Here is an 18,728-nt window from a genome sequence, read left to right on the forward strand (position 1 = left end):
TGGCCAGTAGGACACCCAGAAATGCGGGGCCACAGACTCTGTCCCACTCTCGGTGCCCACACACCCGGACAGGACTGCAGGTTAGCCGCAGATTGGGCAGAGGACCCGTCAGCTCCCAGGCTGACCTGGCCTTCCTGGGGAGGTGGAGACGGACAGCGCCGGTCCCCAGAACCTCGTCCAAGGGCCCCGTTCGAGGCTGCAGGATGGGTCTGGACCAAGAGCCTCAGGCTCAGGCCCTTCGGGGTCGGGCCTGGCTGGTCTGGAACATGAGGCTGAGCTTGGGCTTCCCCTGGGACCCGAGCCAGGAGCAAGTCAGGGAACAGTTCTGCCTGAGGGTCTTACCCGGCCGATGAAACATTGGAGAAACCACTTGGTGGTGTACAGCCCCGCGCTCATCCCTTGCTCGTCCTGGCAGAGGGACACAAGGTGCTCGGGGCCCAGCTGGCAGCCTCACGCCACACCCGCAGCCAGGTGGATACACCCCACTTCCCCGCTCGGTCCCGAGGGCGCCCTGGGCCCAGGAGGAGACAGAGCAGGACACCGGGCTCTGGGCAGCATGGGCAGGGTTCTGCGGGTCCCATACCCCTGCCCCGGGTGGTGAGGGCTGGGCTTCCGGGGAGCGTCTATTCACCAGATGTTTCTTCAGGCCTTTGAGCTCCTTCTCCATGATGATGTCATGATGCCGCTGGAAACGGGCCAGCTTTGGGAATCCCGGAGCGAAGAACCCTGAGAAGGCCCCAGTCACCCCCACCATCAGAGTCTTGTCCCCCACCAGGTGGGTGTTGACTCTGCCAGGGGGCTCCGCTCCCAAACCCTGACTGGAGTGTGTGCCCATAGCCCTCCCAGCCCTGGCTGTGCCCGCTGGTCCACAAACGCAGCAGAGCCGTCCAGGCCTGGTGGCTGGGCCAGAGGACCCTCCTCCTCCCAGAGACCGAGCTGAGTGAGTAGCCAGGCTTTGTACCAGGGCCGTCGGACCCAGCACACTTCCTGCGGTGGTCACAGCAGGGGCAAGGGGGTTAGCAGCCCTGAGGGGCAGAATGAGACTCCCACAGGGAGGGTGATGGTGTTGTGTAGGCCCAAATCCTGGGCTTGGGTGCTGGACTGAGGGTCCAGGGAGCGGGACATGCCACCGTCAGGTCTTCGTCTGGCCGTGGGCTCCGGGGGACCCGGCAGGCAAGGCGGCTCCCAGACAGGGTGCTGAAGGCCCCGTAGGAAGGCGAGAACGGTCTGCAAACGCTGGGGCCAGTGATCATGGCTACAATCGCCCTGAGGAGGCCGTGCACTTTCCTGGTGGGGAGGTGGGCTGGCTGGGGTTCCCAGCCGCCCCACTGCTCTGCTGCCCTGCAGGGAGGAAGTCCTGAGTTGCAGGTCCCGCCCAGGTGCTCTGCAGGCCCCCTACCGTGCATGGCGTGGGTCTCCAAGCTCATCAGCTGGGCCAGGGCCCAGAAGGCGTCTTCCTCACCCAGGAACATCAGGAGGAGTCCCACAATGTCGCTCATCCCCTGACAGTAGCCCACCTCCTGCAAGAGCCAGACCCCATGGAATGGGGCCACCTCGCTGGGGGAAGGTCATGACAAGGGAACCACCCAGGTCCCGAACTTCCCACGGGCTCTTCAGGATCCAGCCCTGATCGTTAGTACCATAGCAGTGCAGGCCAGAGCCCCCGGGCACCCAGCGCTCAGGGACTCAGGGGCCTTCCCTCCCCCGCACTGAGGTCTGCACCCCAGCCCGGCCTCAGTCCTAGGGTGTAGGGCCCCTCGCTTGTGTCTCTGGGGCCATGGGAACTGGAGTCCCAACTAGGAGTTCCGCCTGCTCAGGCATCCTGGAGACAAAGGGCACCTGCAGGGCAGGAGGGCTGGCGGCAGGGACACTCACGGGGTTGTAGACTGAATAGGCCAGGAGGACGTGGAACAGGGCTCGCTGCCTGGGGACAGGGAGAGCAGAGTGGGTGGCTTTGTCTGACCAAGCCGCATGGGAGGCACCCCCCGTCCCCCCATCCGGAGCAGAGTGCAGCCTCAGAGGACCCGCGGTCTTCAGCCAGGCTAGGGGGGGGACACTTGCGGAGGTGGATACGGTTGGTGATCCGGGACCCAGGCGGGGCCGGGTGGCATTTGGGGGTTCACGGTCCTGGCTATCTTTACACTGTCCACTGTGGAAAGTACAATGCCAGTCCACGCAGAAACACACCCAGCGGGCGGTCCCCTTGAGCGTGTGCCCCTAGTCCGTCCATGTGTGTCTTCGCCCGGCCGAGTCTGTGCTGCCAGTCCCCCAGCTCCCCGTAGTGCCCCCTGCCGCGACCCCACACTCTGGCTCGGCTCCCCTCCTACGTGCTCCACGCCAACCTTTGGGTTCTGCTCACATGGATCCCTGCCAGGCCCTGGCTCAATGCCCTCCCCATCGCAGCAGCCCCGGGGTGCGGGTAGGGACCCCTGGGTCCTCCCTCCCACGTTCACCATGTGGCCGAGACCACATTTGCTGCCATTCCTTTCAGTCTCCTCAGCGACCCTGTGTCCTCCACCCAGAAGCCCCCTGGGTCGCGCCGGACCCCCCGAGGAGCTCCCGTACCCCAGAGCCCTGCTTGTCCCCCAGCCTCACCTGACGCCATAGCGGTCCCGGAACATGATGTGGTTTCGGAAGGTCCGGTTCACGTCCAGGTCGATTTGTCTGATGTCTTTGCAGGATAGTTGGGCCCGCTCCTTCATTTTCTGGGGGCAGAACCGGGGAGGAGGAGCCAGCATCAGCACACAGATCCCCAACTGCCACCAACGGCCCCTGAAGGAGAGAGCGTCCCCTGCCGCCTTGGGCCGTGTCCTGAGGACACCTCCTTCCTTCCGTGTTCTCTGAGGCGGCCCCCCCCGCCCCTGGAGCCCAATGTGCCCAGGATGCCTGCATCAGGGATCGTGTGCATAGGCCTGGGGGCCGAGGGCACTACCAAGGGTCAGCGTTTGGGTCTTACCCTCCCCGCACCGAACCCTGTCCTCCAGGATGGAGCTCCAGCTAGGGCCCAGACTAGCCTCTCCCCACGGGGTTTCCGTGGCTCTTGTCCAGGCCTCCTCCCAGGGCCACCCCTCTGCTGAGGGCACAAGGGCTTACCTCATACAGCCCCTGGTGGGTGGACTTGACCTTTGGAATATCGAGCAGCAGGGCCCACACCTGACCCCTCACCTGGGGAGGGACCCCTTTATAGAGGCGCCGACGCATCTGCAGGAGAGAAGGTAGTGCCTGGACCCAGAACCGGGCCCGCCCCGCCAGGCCTGGGAGCAAGAGGCATCCGGATGCTTTTGGCTTTGGCTCCGTGGCGTCCCCGAGAGGCTGGGTCTCCTTGGAGCTGGGCCCCGTCTCCCATGAGGAGGAGGGCACTGGGCCCTGACCCGTGGCTTCCTCTGCTGCCGGCTTGGAACTAGAGAGGCTGGGGCTATGCCAGCAGACTCCCCCCAGACAGGGGCACTCCGGTGGGGTCGGGGTCCCTGGGAGGCAGGGGACGTTACCCCCACCCCCATGGGACAGATGCCATCTGCGGGCCCACAGCACCCACCTTCTCGCTGGGCCCGTAGTGGTCCCAGTTGCCTAGCATTTTCACCCACTTGTCGGCCCTGCGGGTCTCCTGGCGATGTTGCTGGAACAGGAAAAGTGGGGCAGTGGATAAGCCACACAGAGCTGGATACCGGCCCATATGCAGCGTCCAGAAGACCTGGGGGCTGGGACTGTGCTGGGAACAGACTCAGAGGGGATTGAGAGGCAAAGGGCCGTCCACGGACCCCGTCTCCGGGGCTCAGGTGGGTTCCTGGCCACGTGTGGATTCCTGGGACAGGGATTTTGGTGTCCTAGCCCTGGGAACAGCTTTGGGGACTGGGTCTGCTGTCACTGGCCCCATGTCCACCCACTGTTTCCTGCACATGACCCAAGAGAGGCTCATACCTTGGCCTCTCGGGGGCTGAGGGCGGGCAGCTCCTTCTCCCTGGAAGGCAAGAGAAGCAGAGTCCTGAGCACCAGGCCCCCCACCCCAGAGCCCCAAAAACCCGGGAGGGGAGGCCTGATTCTAGGGAGGGCTGGCGCTGCCAGCTGCCTGTGGCTCAGGTGGGGGCAGCAGCATCCCGCCTGGGGCATGAGAAGGTTGCTGCTGCCAGGTGGGCTGGGCTGGTGTCCCTCAGTTGTCCCCCAGAGGGACCTGCTCCTAAAGTGGGATGGGCCACTCCTAGTCACTCCTGCCTGGGTGTCCCCGTGACCATCAGTCTGAGGATACCACGTGCTCACGTGTCCTGTGTGCCCAGTGTCTAGCCTGCCACTCACACAGTGTCCATCACCCTGCTGTCCCGACTCCACCCCTCTTGTTGGTCACTTCGGCCACTCTGGCCCCTTGTCTTGTCAGAGCCACGGGCACGACCCCACCCTCCCACCGATCTCCACAGCCACCGGTCACTGGGCGGCGAGCAGGGTCCGAGGACCTGTGAGTAGCATGGCGACCAAACGTGGAGTCTCCGGCCACGGTGAGGTCTCGCGGGGCCCCTCGGCCTAACAGCTTTCATCCCTCATAGTAAGGCCACTGTGCCGACCCCTGTCCTGGTTCCTCCCTCTAGGACAGCCTCCTGTCCCTCTCCGTGCCCCTCGCCCTTGTGGGTCGGCCCCTCCCTCTGCTGCCCATCACCCCTCCCTGACCTGGCCTTGTCCCTGGCATCATTCTGCCAAACCCCAGAAGCCTTCAGGAGCTGTGGCGGGCCTGGCATGGGGGTGTGACCGAGGGTACCCCTCAGCCCTCACCCCAGACCATACCACCCTCCCACGGAAGGACGCCACTGTTCCAGAGCCCCTCACCCTCTGTAGTTCCAGCTGAACTCACTGGATGCACAGAGAGAATGCAGAGGGCAGGCCCTGGGCCTCCCTAGAACAGGCATGGACGCCTCTCATTGGGGTGCCCACGGGCCCAGCCCATGTCCCAGCTCCATTTCTGCCACAAAATGGTCTGCCTCCCGGGTCACCAAGCTCCAGCCAGAGCAGAGTCTGGCCCTCAGAGGGCTGCAGGGAGCGAGGCCCTGAGCTAGGGACATGGGTCCTGCCTCCACAGAGAGAAGTGCCTGTCAATGCATTCTGCCCCTGAGCTGGACGGAGGAGGGCCCCGGGACTCACTGCAGGAAGCCGTGATGGTCCGTGAGCCTGCACAGGGAGAGGTCAGCACTTTCCCGGGCGTCCCCTGGAGACCCCGCTGGGCGTGCCTGAAACTGAGAGGGTCCGTGGTGGGGGTCCCGTGCGAGCCAGTGGCAGGGAGGAAGGAGGGAGCAGAATGGCTCCCCTCACCCCTGAATCCTCAGGGAGCCCAGGACCCTCAGAAAACGGGCAACATGAGAGGCTGGCCGTGTTGGCTCTGGAGCAGGCTGACAGGGTGCCTGCGTCTGTCCGTGATGCCCCGCTTTGGTCTCCTCTACGGGACTGCGGCTCTGGTCCCTGCCTGGGGCATAGGTGCTCTCGCTGCTGAAGTCTCCCTTGGGGCCAGACCTGTTCCTACACGCCTAGGACCCCACCTGGATCTCCTGAGCACCCGCTGTCTGCGATCCCAGCTTGGGCCACCTGAACTCCTGCCACCTATCATCCTTGCCTCTAACTCATTGACAATGGACACCTAGGATCCTTGATGGACCCTCAGCTGCTTCACAATGCCCGGGACCCTCCCCACGTCGCACTTGTTCCCGAAGACTCTGGTCTTTGTCTGGGCTGAAGGGGCCCATCCTGGGCTCGGTCCCCATCCCTGCAATGAGGGTCCGGCAAGTCGATGGGTCCCCTCTGGGCCTCACCTGGGTGTAATTGGCTAGGATGTGGGCCCGTTCCAAGGCCATCAGCGTCTCCAGGTCCTGGTTCATGGTGCTGCTAACCAAAAACATCCCGAGGAGACCCTGCATCAGAACTCCAGGGCACCAAGGCGCGTGCTCACAGCAGTCAGATCCCCAGTCTTTCTGAGCCCAGAGTGGAGAGAAGCCTGGGGCTCCAAGGGCCATGCTGGGTCGATGGATCCCATGCGGGCACTGCCTCCCCGGGACCCTCCTGCCTCCAGACTCCCTTCCCAGCCACCGTCCCCAGCACGTGGTCACAGTGAGAGCACGGTCCCTTCACCCCGTACCCAGGAGCAAATGGGGGTCCAGGTTTCTCTGGGGATTGCTGACCTGAGCTTGGGGTGGCGTAGCCGAGCCCGGGGCCGACAGCTCGAGGCTGGATGGAATGGCCGGCCAGCGAGTGTCCCTGTGGGCTTGGGGGGAATCGACTGTGACTCAGATGTGACAAGCTCATTGCAAACATGGAAAAGTCCGTGAGCGGGACGTCCCCTCATAAACACATGCCAGCAAGATTCTGAACAGGCTCCCCAACTGGCAGCCTGGGTTTTGGGAATTGCCCGAAGAGGGGCAGAGGGGAGAGCAGGAGGGACTCTGTCCTCCCTGGAGTGGAGGGGCTTGCGGGCTTTCTGCCAAGGAGCTGGGACCTGGACAGCAGCGGGGGCAGCCCGCCCTCCAGGGGGATGTGGAAAGGCTGCCCTCGCCGGCTCACGGTCTGCGCTTGGGGTCCGGGAGTCTCGGCCACAGCCGTGGAGGCCCGTGGTACTCCCCCTGAGCCTATAGGCCCCATAGTGGCCTGAAGGGAGCAGCTCACACTCACCTGTGACCTGTCGCTGTGGGAGCTGCGCCTGTGGTCTACACGGGGTTCGTGGGGGGAGCGCGTCAGTGAACGTGTGGCAGAGCCGGGAACAGAGAGCGTGAGCGTCTCCAGCTGCCGGCAGACACAGAGCACAGTGTGCGCCAGGCAGCGGCGGAACCCTGAGGCGCCACCGTTCCGTCCACGGTGGGTCTCATGTCATAGGTGCGGGTCAGCGGGGTTCCGTCTGCACTGAGCCCTTCCCCCTGCAGCTCTCACTCTCCGGGAGGGTCTTGGTACCAGGCATGGTGGGAAGGGGAGGTTTGGCACCCTCCCACCATCCTGTGCTCCTATGCGGGGGCCCTTGGAGCAACCCCCTGCTTCGTCGACAGGTTTACGAATGTGCTCTTAACCCATGGGTTGCCAGCGTGCGTTCTGTCCTCGAGCACATTGGAGGGGTTCCTGGGGGGCTTGGTCGTGTGACGGTCCCCCTCTAGATATTCGCTCAGGACATGATCTGCCTGGTGGAGAGATGGACCCTGTGTTGGGTCCTGGACGCTGATGGGAGTCCGCGTCAGGGTCTCTCTCCCTCTCCCTCTGCCCTCCTTCCGCCTCAGCTCTCTCTCTCTCTCTCTCAAATAACTAAGAAATCAGTGGTTTTCAATACACATTGCAGACCATGGGAGGAATCGCTCTCATGTCTGCAGTGGTGCTGCCTCCTTGGAACGGCAGAATCATGGCCTTTCATGGACCCACGAGGATTTCTACAGGAAGCCCCTGGTCATCCCTGTGTCCTGCGGTGTTGTCAACACCTCATGGTACATGTGTTTCAGGAGTGCCACTCAGTGATTCGACGGTTGTCCCCATTCATCTGCGCTCTGCAAGAGAAGTGTCCTCCCCTTCTGTCCCCATACCAAGTTTGGACCATCCCAGGACGAGGGACTGCATTCCCTACATTCACTGTGCTCGTGTCTGGGACTTCTTTAGCTTTGTACTGGAAGTTTAGAGCTCTCAAGAGTCTTCAGGTCTACTGCCCACCCTGCACCCACCACCCACGTTCCCTCCTGCAAATCCACCAATGCCATGCCCCACTTTCACTAGAGAAAGGACCCAAGGCGTTAGCATCTTAATAAATGCACAGAGTCTTGGACCAAAGGACAGCCTCCATTCTTGATAAAAACTCTCCACAGAGGAGGGAGAGAGGGACCATACCTCAATGTCCGAAAAGCCATGTAGGAGCCCCCACAGCAAGTACCAGTCTCAATGGGGGGAAGCCGAGAGCTTTTCCCTTCAGTTCAGGAGCACGGCAGGGATGTCCATCCTCACCACAGCTGTCAGCAGGGCATGACAAGTCCTACCCTCAGCAGTCAAACAACACAAATTCAAAGCATCCAAATTGGAAAAGAAGACATCAAACTCGTCCTCCTCCCAGATGAGTTCCTCTTCTTGAATTCCTATCTATGGACTACCTAAAAGTCTCCACCCCAGGATGGCTAGAACTCAACTGGGAACTGAGAAATTTGTAGGATCGACGACAGATGCACAGTCGTCAGTTGCTTCTCTCTGGGCTAACAAGGAGATGAAAGGGAAATGAAGGAATCCATCCCACTTACGACGACACCCAAACCCAGAAGATACGGAGGAATCAACCCAAGCAAGGAGGTAAAGGATCACTCTTCTGAACACAACAGAACACTGTGAAAGACATCAAGGAAGACACCGAGAAGGAGAAAAATATTCCGTGCTCATGGTTAGGAAGACATAGTATCATTAAAATGTCTACACTGCCCAGAGCATTCTCCCCACTCAATGGAATCCCTCTCAGTATACATTGGCCTGTTTTTCAGAGCTGGAATAAGCAAACCAAGTGTTTCTCGGGAATGAGCACAAACCCCAAATACCTAAAGGGAGGTGGAAAAAGAATACCGAAGCTGCTGGCATCCTTCTGGATTTCCAGAACTAGTCCACGGCCGTCAACATCAAGACAGTATGGGACCGGCACAAAACCGACACAGAGTTCATTGGAACAGAATAGAGAACCCCAAAGTAGACCCTCAACTCTATGGTCTGGTCATTGTCAACCAGCAGGCTAGTTAGTCAATGGAGAAACACAGTCCCTTCAGTAACTGGTGTTGGGAACATTGTAGAGCCACATGCAGAGAGGGAACCTGGACAGCTTTCTGGCACCACACCCAGAAATGGACTCAGCAGGGCTGAAAGACCTCCCCGTGACGCAGGAATCCAACCACAGCCCAGAGAAGCACGCAGCCGGCGACCGCTCAGACCTCAGTCTCAGCAGCTTGTCTCAGACACGCCTCCAAATGCAACGGAAACAAAAGCAAACAGGAACTATTGGGAATTCGTCAAGACTAAGAGCTTTTGCCTAGCAAGGGAAAGAGTTGATCAAGGCAAGGACAGCCTCCTGAATGAGAGAGGATATTTCCAGATGTTTTATCAGATAAAGTAAAAGTGTCTAAAATCTGTAATGAGCTTATCAACCTGAACCACCCCCAATACATTGATGCATGTGCAAAAGGCATGAACGTACAAGTGGAGATGTACAAGTGGTCAACAGAGACATGAAAATATAGTCAACATCACGTAGCATCAGGGAATTAGAAATCAGAGTGTCAATGAGACACCAGCTTTCCCTGGTTAGGATGGCTTAAATGAACAAGTCAGGAAACAAGAAATGTTGGAGAGGATGCAGAGAAATGGGACCCTCTACTCCATTGATGGGAATGTTGTCTGGGGCAGGACTCTGGAAGACAGGATGGCAGCTCCTCAGAAGGAGAGGAACGACAGAGCTACCCTCGAACCCACCCATGCACTACTCGGTAATCGCCTGAAGGATAGAAACGTGGTGCTGGGAAGGGACACGCACACCCCATAGTTACAGCAACTGTGTCCACAATATGCAAACGATGGAAAGAGCCCAGACGTCGTCCATCAAGAGGGGAATGCATAAAGAAGCTGAGGGGGAGATACATATACACACACCATGGAATATTACTCAGTCATGAAAACAATGATTTCATGCACCAGCTGGGTGGCTCAGTTGAGTAAGCGTCTGCCTCTCGGGTAGACAGGATCCCAGGCTCCTGGGATCGAGTCCCACATCGGGATCCCCTGCTCATCGGGGTGTCTGCTTCTCCTCTCCCTCTGTTGTTTCCCGAGTTCATACTTGCTTGCCCTGTGTCACAAAATAAATCCAATATATTTTAAAAAACATAATGAATTCTTGGAATTTGCAACTGTGTGGATAGAAGTGCAGAGTATGAGGCTCAGCGAGGTCAATCAGTCAGAGTACGACCATGATCACGTGCTCTCACTCACGGTGGAATTTCAGAGACAGGAGAGAGGATCGTAGCAAATGGGAGGGAAACACAAAATAAGATAAAAACAAAGAGAGAGACAAAGCATAAGAGACTCCTGACTCTGAGAACAATAGGGATCCTGGAGGGGAGGCGGGGTAGGGATGGAGGTGACCTGGGTGTCATGGAAGACTGACGGACCACTGAAGACTCCCTCTGAAATGAGGAATACGTTCTATGGTCATTAATCAAATTGAAATATAATAGTTTCTTAAAAAGGACCTTTCCAGACATACTAAGGTTCCATGAGCTCATACAGTAGGGCCCTGATTCAATCTGACTGGTGTCCTTATGAGAAGACAAAGAGACACCAGGGGCGTGTGCACTCAGAGGGATGACCAGGGAGGACACAGGAGGAGCACGGCCATCCACACTCCAGGAGACAACCTCAGGAGGACCCTCCCTGCCCACGCCTGCAACCTGGTATTCAGCCCCCAGGACAGGGGGCTGTGAGTCTCTGTTGCGTGAGCTCCATGTGTGAGGGCTCATGTCCCTGGAGAAGGTGACCACACGCGGTCCTTACCTGGGCTGCAGAGGCAGAAGGCTCCCCCCTGAGACCCACACCCGTGATGTGTGTGCTTGCATCCAGGGTCATCTTGGGTGCTGGCCCTTCTGTAGGTCCCTGATGCAGCCCCTTCTTGAGCTCCCAGGAGCCCCCTTCATGGCCATTGCCCATCTTCACACGTACCGGGGATGTCTCCCCAAAGCCATCGAGAGAGAGAGGGCAGAGGTGATTTTGACAGGATGACTGCGGGTACGTTTTATTCGGAAGTGGGGTCCGAAGAGCCACGGACGTCAGGCCATTCTCTCAGGTTCGGCAGAGACGCTTTCAGCTCATCCCTAGTACGCTCCCATGCCACACACCCATTGGGAGGGCTCCTCCGGGGAGCAGCAGGCCAGGTGTTGGCCGCAGGGTCATTGTGGAAAGGGTCTGAGCGTGGGAGCGCGGGGCTCCAGCCACCCTCTTCTCTCTGGGATCGGGCATGTCCACCCAGCTCCCTCCACTCAGGGGCAAACCCCGAGACAAACCTGGCCCGGGGGTGCTCGTGGCTGCAGATGGAGGACGGGATTCCCTCTATGGGGAAGGGCGAGAAAGCCATTGCTGTGGGAGACCCAAGGGTGCTGGTCGCAGAGGACGGGGTCACAGACTTGCACCCTGAGCAGAGCCACTCTCCAGAGGGGCCTCGCTATCCCTGCGAGGGGGCGGGGGTTCACACCTTAGGCCAATTTGCAGCTGGGCGACATCCAGCCTGGCTCAGACCCCCAACCCCAACCTGGAGCACATGCTCAGCCCCTCCTCAGGCCCCAGAAGTGTTCCCGGCCTTCCCATGTGCAGCTTTGGACAGCCACATCCTGGTAGCACCCCTGCAGTCCTTCAACAAACACTGTCGGCAGGCTGGTTGGAGCCGAGGCTGTCGGGGCGGCCCTGGTGCAGGGCCCAGGTGCGTGCGTGGCGCTTGCGACCCGGGGTGGCCTTTCAGAGGTGCAGAGGCCCTCGAGCTCCCTGCAGGTGACTGACCAGTGGAGGCCCTCAGCAGGCCCCAGACCGGTGAAGGGAGCAAACCTCTGTTTCTCTGGGAGCGCCCGGCCCGGCATGACCATCGAGGCACCGCCTCCTCCTGGGACCCTGTTCCCCACCATGAGGCCCAGACCTGTAACCTCGAGGCTGTAGACGAGACAGGGAACGGGCGTAGTCAGAGTTGTTCCTCCCCCTCCCGGTGCTAGCAGTCCTGTGCGGGGTGTTGGGCAATGGTGTGGTGGCCTTGACTCTCTGCCTCCACGTCCGAGCAGTGCCCACCCATCTATTTCCTGAAGCTGGCCGCTGCCCACAGCCTGAGCCTTGGCTGCTCGGTGTTCATCCAGCTGTAGAAAACCCTGCATGGGTGGCCCCCTGGGACATGACATGCAGTCGTGGTCCAGGAGGTGGTAACTGGCTTCTGTCTCATGGTGGGCCTCTGTCTCCCGGCGGCCACAGCCACCCAGAGCTTCTCAGTGGCCCACGTCCCCTCCTGGGGCCGCTGCTACCAACAGGGCACCTCGGTGACCCCGAGCACCCTGAGTTGTGCCCCGGCCCTCTGTGTGCACCTCAGGACTGAGGTCTGTTCTGATCTGGAGACAGAGTCCCCATGTGACTGGCTTCAGGAGGATGGGAGGCCTTCCACCTGCTCCTCGGCCTCGATGTGAGTGTCCAGCCTGAGCCTGGCCTTCCGGCGCTCCCAGTGGTGTTCCCCTGCCGGGACCTACCTGGTCTTCCGCATGGCGGCTGTCCCTTTCTTCTTCTGGAGCCTGCCCTTCACGGTCACTAATCACGGGCTACAACAAGGATCCCCAAGCCTGGCCTGCCTAGTCCCCTTTCTCCAGTCCATTAGGCCGGGATGGCTGCTCCAGTCCTCTATGTCCTGGCTTTGCATCTCTGCAGGAGGTGGGGTCTGTGGTCCCTGGGGATCCTGCTGAGTGGGATGGAGAGGGGAAGGGAAGGGGCCCTCGGGTCCTGAGGCCGTGGCACGGGTGCTCTTCTGACCCAGGAAAGCTGTTTGTGCTCTATGGGATGCTGAGTCCCAATTGCTTCCTCTCCTGACGACCCCTTTCCCCCACCGCCCGGAAAAATCCCCGGAGACCAGATGGGAAAGAGTACAGCTAAAGGGGTCCTGCACCCCTCCGTCTGAGGTGGTGCCTCCATCGCTCCTGTGTATCCCTCCCATGTCCCAGATGACCTGCATCTATGTCTCCCTTCCCCTTAGCCTCCCCTTCCCCACCCCCCTTCCCTGGAGAGCCAGGAAAGATCCAGGACAGCATCGGAAGGGAGCCGTGTGGGGCTTGGTGACCTGAAATCCAGGCCAAAGCTGGGGTTCTCCAGCCTCTTCCAGCTTGTCCTGGATACAGACTCAGGCAGCTCTCACACTCCACCTCAGCTCCTTGGCTCTCAGTCCACCTCACACATTGCCCCAGGTCTGTCCCAGGCATGACCCTCTCCCTCCATCCTGAGCACTAGGAACAAGTCATCAGCCCCTCTGTCCTGTGGCCAGAAAGTCAGTGGAGCCCCGTGACCCTCCTTGGGTTCCGTCCCTGCTGCTCCCAACCAGTGCTCTTGATCCGGCACAGCCTGACACCCTGGCCTCACCCCTGCTACGGTCCACCTGCCCAGGTTCCAAGGACACCTGCAAGCTTTGGGATGGCGTCATCTCCCTGAGCAGGGCCCCAGCAAACCCCTGCCCTGCTCGTCCCTGCAGCCCCCTCCCGTGTGCCCACCCCAGTGACTGCTGAAAACTCCACTGAATTCACCCTTCCCTCCTTCGAGGCACCTACCCGGCACCCTACCCACGTGCCCACTTCTTTCAGGCTCTCCCTGTCACTACAATTGTCATTGTAATTACGTTTTGTTAATGACGTATTGTGCGTTAGCGTCTGTTTATTTTTAGTTCTTCTCCATAGAGGTTGAGGCCATAGCAGGCCTGGTCCACCTGATTCAATAGAGCCCACCTGGGCATCTCGTCTCCCTCTAGTCAGCTCCTTATGGACTCCATCCCCAAATACATTCACCCTGGGGTCAGGGCATCAACATAGGAAGGTCCCGAGTCTGCCTTCCCATCCACAAGCTCAGTTTATGCCGGTGCTGGTTCATGGTGGAGGGGACAGTCAGGTGCCCTCGGGGTGGAGATGTGATGCCCACGACCTGTTCCATGTGACATAGAATGTATTTTTACAAAGATATCTCTGTTTGCTTTTCAGAGGGAATTTAGAGGGGCACCTAGGTGGGCAATGGGTTGAGCGTCTGCCTTCAGCTCAGGTCATGATCCCAGTGTTCCCTGCTCAGTGCGGAGCCTGCTTCTCCCTCTCCCTCTGCCACTCCTCCTGCTTGTTCTCTCTCTCTGTCAAAGACATACACAAAATCTGCACCTGCAGACAGTCTGTCCCTGCCAGGGTCATCCAGTTCCTAGAAGCAGAAAACAAGTAGCCTGAAAGTCCCTGTGGCGATGCAAACCACCTGTGTCTCTCATCTGCTCTTTTCACAAAAATCATGTAGTTTGGACACTCTCCCCCTGGCCTCATGGTGCCAAGGCTAGGTACCAGATAACTAGGGACCAGAGATATAACCCAGATCTCACTGAAATTATTCAAACTATCCAATCCTAAGCCTGTTTGGCTCGCATACCCTGACTCAGCTGTTCCTTCCCACAAAACCCACAATAGACACCTCGCCCATGCTCTCCTCTCAGTCTCTGAGCCTCCACACTCACCTCATGCTTCCCTGTGGGGCCCCGTGGGGCACAGAGTGGCATGGCTCCTTCTCTCCAGAGCCATGAGTAGTGAACTCTCCTCTCAGACATGGTATGTCTCTGTGTCTGTCACCTTAGTCTACCCTACTCAAACAAATCCTGGGGGCATCTTGAAACAGGGCTGGGGGTAGGCAAGGCAAGCCCATCAAATCCAGATCTGGTGGAAGAGGGGATCCTCCCAGGTGGCAGTGGAGTGGGAGAAACTGAGCCCATGGTCTCTCATGAAGGGAGAGGCTGGCTTGGGGAATTGAGCTAGACCGTGGTGTGTTGGCACAGGAGACAGAGTAGGAGCAAAGGAATCCATCGAGTAAGCTGATATCTCGAGGATAATGGGTTACAGGCTTCTCTCATTGGAGAAAGCAGTTTTGAATATGGAAGATGGGATACTGGAATGAACTCCAAATTGTTAGAATCCTTAGTATCAGCATAAATTATAATTTTTAATTTCTATATAAAGAAAGAACAGTAGAAATATAAAGATATAAAAAGATACGAAAATCAGTGTAAATGTTTGTTTCTTTGTGTGGGTACACTATATACATACACACCCTTTATGTATACAGCACCATGCACACACACACTCACACACACACACACACACAGACACACAGACACACGTATATGTACTATGTTCACCGAGAAGGTCTGGATGGTGTACTGGAAGAGAGTGGGGAAAATTCCAGAAGTTTATAAGCACACCCAGAACCCAGGTCTTGGCTTATAAGTACCATTGTGCATGAAAAGAAAGCCAGGTCATCCTCAGAGAAATGCCTCATGCCAGGGCGAGAGCCCATAAGGGATCTGGACAACCTGGCTGTGCTAGAAAGTAAGATAGGACTTAAGGAATTTGAAGACGTGTCAAACGGACCCAGGAGCCAGCTCAAAGGGGCTCCTACTGGCCAAATCAGGACCAAGCCAAGAGTGAAAATAAGGAACTCTAGGAACAGAATTGATAGCTCTTGGAGCAAAATGAGAAAATGTGAGTCTATTCTGACATGCTAACATAAATAAATGACTGACTCAATGAACGTGAATGAGAAGATAATGGGTCTCAAAATCTACAGCAAAGTACTTATTCTTTATGAAGGGTAAAAGAGTATCTATATGCTGAGGACCTTGCAGACAGCACGTTGATCCAACTCCTGGGGCAAGCACCATTCTTCACAGGCAAACCAAGTGGACACCCTGAACAGGAGGCAGGAGAAGAACCAAGCCTCACTTCTGCACAGTTCCTGCCAGAGATGCAAAACCCAAATGTGGCCGTGAGCAAACTCCACACAACACAAGCCAACCCAGAGGACATTTCACAGGATAACTTCTCTATCACCACCAAACCATCAAGGTCATGGAAGCTGAAGAAAGACTGAGAGCCAAGAAGATGAAAGGAACATAATCACTGAAATCCATGCCAAGTCTGAACCACACCCTTGGATGGAACGCATTTGGTTGGGACCTTCAGCATAAGGTCTGTGGGATCTGACGATGAGAACATGGTGAGAACTATGTTAATGTCTTGCTTTTAAAGTCCAGCAGATCCTGACCAGCTGAGGCGTGGAGTTGCCCTGCACCCCAGCAATTTCCAGCCTGGAGACCCACCTGAGATGATTGAAAACAAATCTCCACACAGAATCACAGAGGGGAAGGCTCCTAGGAGCACCATTCACAACGGCCACAAGATGGAAACAACCCAAATGTCCAGCAGCAGGTGATGGATAAACAGAACATGATTAATCACACGGTGAAGTATCACTGGGCCACAAAGAGAGAGGAATTCTGAACCCTGCTACAGCATAGACACACCTTGGAAATGTTCTTGTCCATGAAAGAAGCTGGGCTCAGAAGGCCATGTGTTGTGTGATTGCTTTTCTGGGAAATGTCCAAAACAGGCAGATCTATAGCGACAGAATATAGATTCCTGGATGCTTGAGGCTGAGGGCAGGGAGAGACCAAACTTCTGGGGTGACAGCTTTGGGGTGCTCCACTGATGGTGGTCTCTGTCCCATAACTCTGGCACTGTACCAAGAACCCCTGAATTGTACCCTCGCACTGGGTGAATTATACAGTATGGTAAATGCTATCTCAATAAAGATATCCCCACAATATTGATCAAATAATTCAAGACATGAGTAGAATGAAAGACAAAAGTCATAGGTCATCTCAACAGATGATAAAATTCAATATCAGTTGATGACAAAAACCCTCAACAAACTTGAAATCGAATGGACCTTTCTTCATCTGATCCAAAAACCCATAGCCAACATGCTTCATCCAAACCCTTTCTCCTTCAGTTTATGATCAACACAAGGATGCTGCATTCTGCATTGATGAGAGAGGCTGACAAGTACAGACAAGAACAAGAGAGGTGGAACGATTCCAAACTTGTCACGAGCAGCAGTAATCCCAACCATCCATACAAAAGCCCTGAACATCTGTAAAGGATCTACTAATGTTAATGTGTGGATGGGGCCAGGTCCCTGGTATTCTCCACCGATAGCCACAATGTGAAGTTTAGAAGGAATGTTATTGATAATATGAAAGGGTGAATTCTAAAACTATCCAGTACTTCAGAACAAACCTACTGGACGGCAGGAAGGACCTGGACACCCAATGTACAAAACATTGCCGCAGGTCCCACATAAAGCTCGGCTCATGGAAGGGCACACCACCTTGTCAGGGATGGGAAGTCAGGATCCTCTACAGAGGCCGACGGATTCTCCCTTCCCCACCCCATGTGGTTCTAAGGCCAACACAGTGGGGTTCCTGTTGGCTCAGTTTGGGGAGGGGACTGCTCTTGAGAAGCTGTAGATCTTGTTGTGTTTAAGGGATAATCATGTTGTGGTGGACTTTGTTCCACTCAGGTCATGATCCCACGGTCCTAGGATTAAGCCCTGAGTAGGGCTCTGTGTTCAGGCGGGAGGGTGTTGGGGTCCTCTGTCCCTCCCTCATTTGGCCCCTCCCTGCTGTGCTCTCTTTCTCTCAAGTAATAAACAATAAATCTTCAAAAAATGAATGCGGCTATTGTCTCCCCCACACATAAAATTCAGTTTGAAGAATATTGTATGTCTCCATGTGACTTGCAAAGCCATACAGCTTTGAAAAGGCCGTATGGGACAATACAATGATGACACTGGGGATAGCATGGGCCCTGAAGCAAGATGTAGAAAGCCCTGAGAAGAGAAGAATGTATGGAGGGATTAGAACACTATCCAATGACAATATTGTTTCCTTCGTCCAACCAAATGCCCAACAAATAAACTGAAAAACCAAACAGTGAAGTTCAACAATAATTTTTAAATTTTGAAAATTTTATTTGAGTCATCTCCACACCCAACATAGGAATTGAACTCATAATCCTTAGGTCAAGAGCCACATACTCCACTGACTGAGCCAGTGGGGTGCCCCAAGAGTAGATTATAGTTCAAAGGAGCAAAACTAAATTTTTTTTTACCCAAAGTCTATCCAGAGCACCTTTGAAATAGAAGATTTTGCCAATTTCAGAGCATCAGTGCTGCAGAAAAATGGAAATAAATGGATCTTTCAGTTAAATGCTACTATGAGAACTATTTCTGTAAGCAGAAAAGGACGAACATAGATGCATATTTTCTATCATACTCGGAAACCAGGACAGGTAGTGTCTACACAGTAAGGTGCAAGGCTCAGGACATTGAAAGATCATCTGAGAAATGGTCTTCACCTCCTTCCTATAGGAAAACACCTTCCTTATATAAGATGGAAAATCAATAAACTTCAAGGGAGAGACAACCAGACTTGACTGTGGCAATATCAAGCATATGTGTTGATCAAAAAATACCATGAGTGGTTGGAGAGCCAAGGCACACGGCATGAGAAATACTTGCTGCAGACACAGGGGGTGAGAGATGAGCAGTTTAACATTCAGCAGGACTGGACCTCCTCCTAGGGCACAGTGAGCTCACTGGGAGCTCACTGTCACGTCCTCGAGGCTGTCCTGAGAGCCCAGTGCCATGGGAGAGCATGCCGATTAGGTCCCTGTGTGCTGTGCATACATGGGGAAGGTGTTGGCAGCAAGAGCAGAGTCCTCAAGATCTGTTTTCTGACTTATTTTCCTATGCTGCAGCCAAGCTTGCGAATTACTGTTGTTAGGATTCTTGCATGATAGCGTGGTACTTACTGCCAGAGACTTAATCAATATGGATATAAGTTAGATGCCAGCGCTAGAATTCAGAATAATGATTATAAAGATACTAACTGGGCTTGGAAAAAAAAAAAAAAACAGAAGACACTAGAGAAACCCTTTCTGGAGAAATAAAATTACTAAAATTGGATCCGGTCAAAATCCCAAAGATTATTTCTGAGATGGAACAAAAATGTTGGCTCTAAAAAGAACCTAGATGTCCATCAACAGATGAATGGATCAAGAAGATGTGGTATATATACACAATGGAATACTATGCAGCCATCAAAAGAAATGAAATCTTGCCAT

At 55.9% G+C, this 18,728-nt stretch overlaps 1 protein-coding gene across 1 annotated transcript; it reads right to left on the bottom strand.

Moving 5' to 3' along the window:
* Window positions 1-229: 229 nt before the first annotated feature.
* Window positions 230-6,743, bottom strand: LOC309853296 (USP6 N-terminal-like protein; the record flags this gene model as incomplete). Its single annotated transcript, XM_082711135.1, has 13 exons — window positions 6,640-6,743; window positions 6,153-6,235; window positions 5,787-5,856; window positions 5,125-5,210; window positions 3,919-3,958; window positions 3,536-3,616; window positions 3,094-3,201; window positions 2,596-2,705; window positions 1,876-1,924; window positions 1,400-1,520; window positions 632-726; window positions 343-408; window positions 230-289 (listed from the first exon to the last, which is right to left on the bottom strand). Exons 3-13 carry the CDS (start codon window positions 5,850-5,852, stop codon window positions 230-232), a joined length of 882 nt encoding a protein of 293 aa, XP_082567261.1. The 5' UTR covers window positions 5,853-5,856; window positions 6,153-6,235; window positions 6,640-6,743.
* Between the last annotated feature and the right edge of the window lie 11,985 nt (window positions 6,744-18,728).

This window comes from Mustela nivalis (genome assembly GCF_964662115.1).
Source record: "Mustela nivalis genome assembly, chromosome: 18".
NCBI lineage: Eukaryota > Metazoa > Chordata > Mammalia > Carnivora > Mustelidae > Mustela > Mustela nivalis.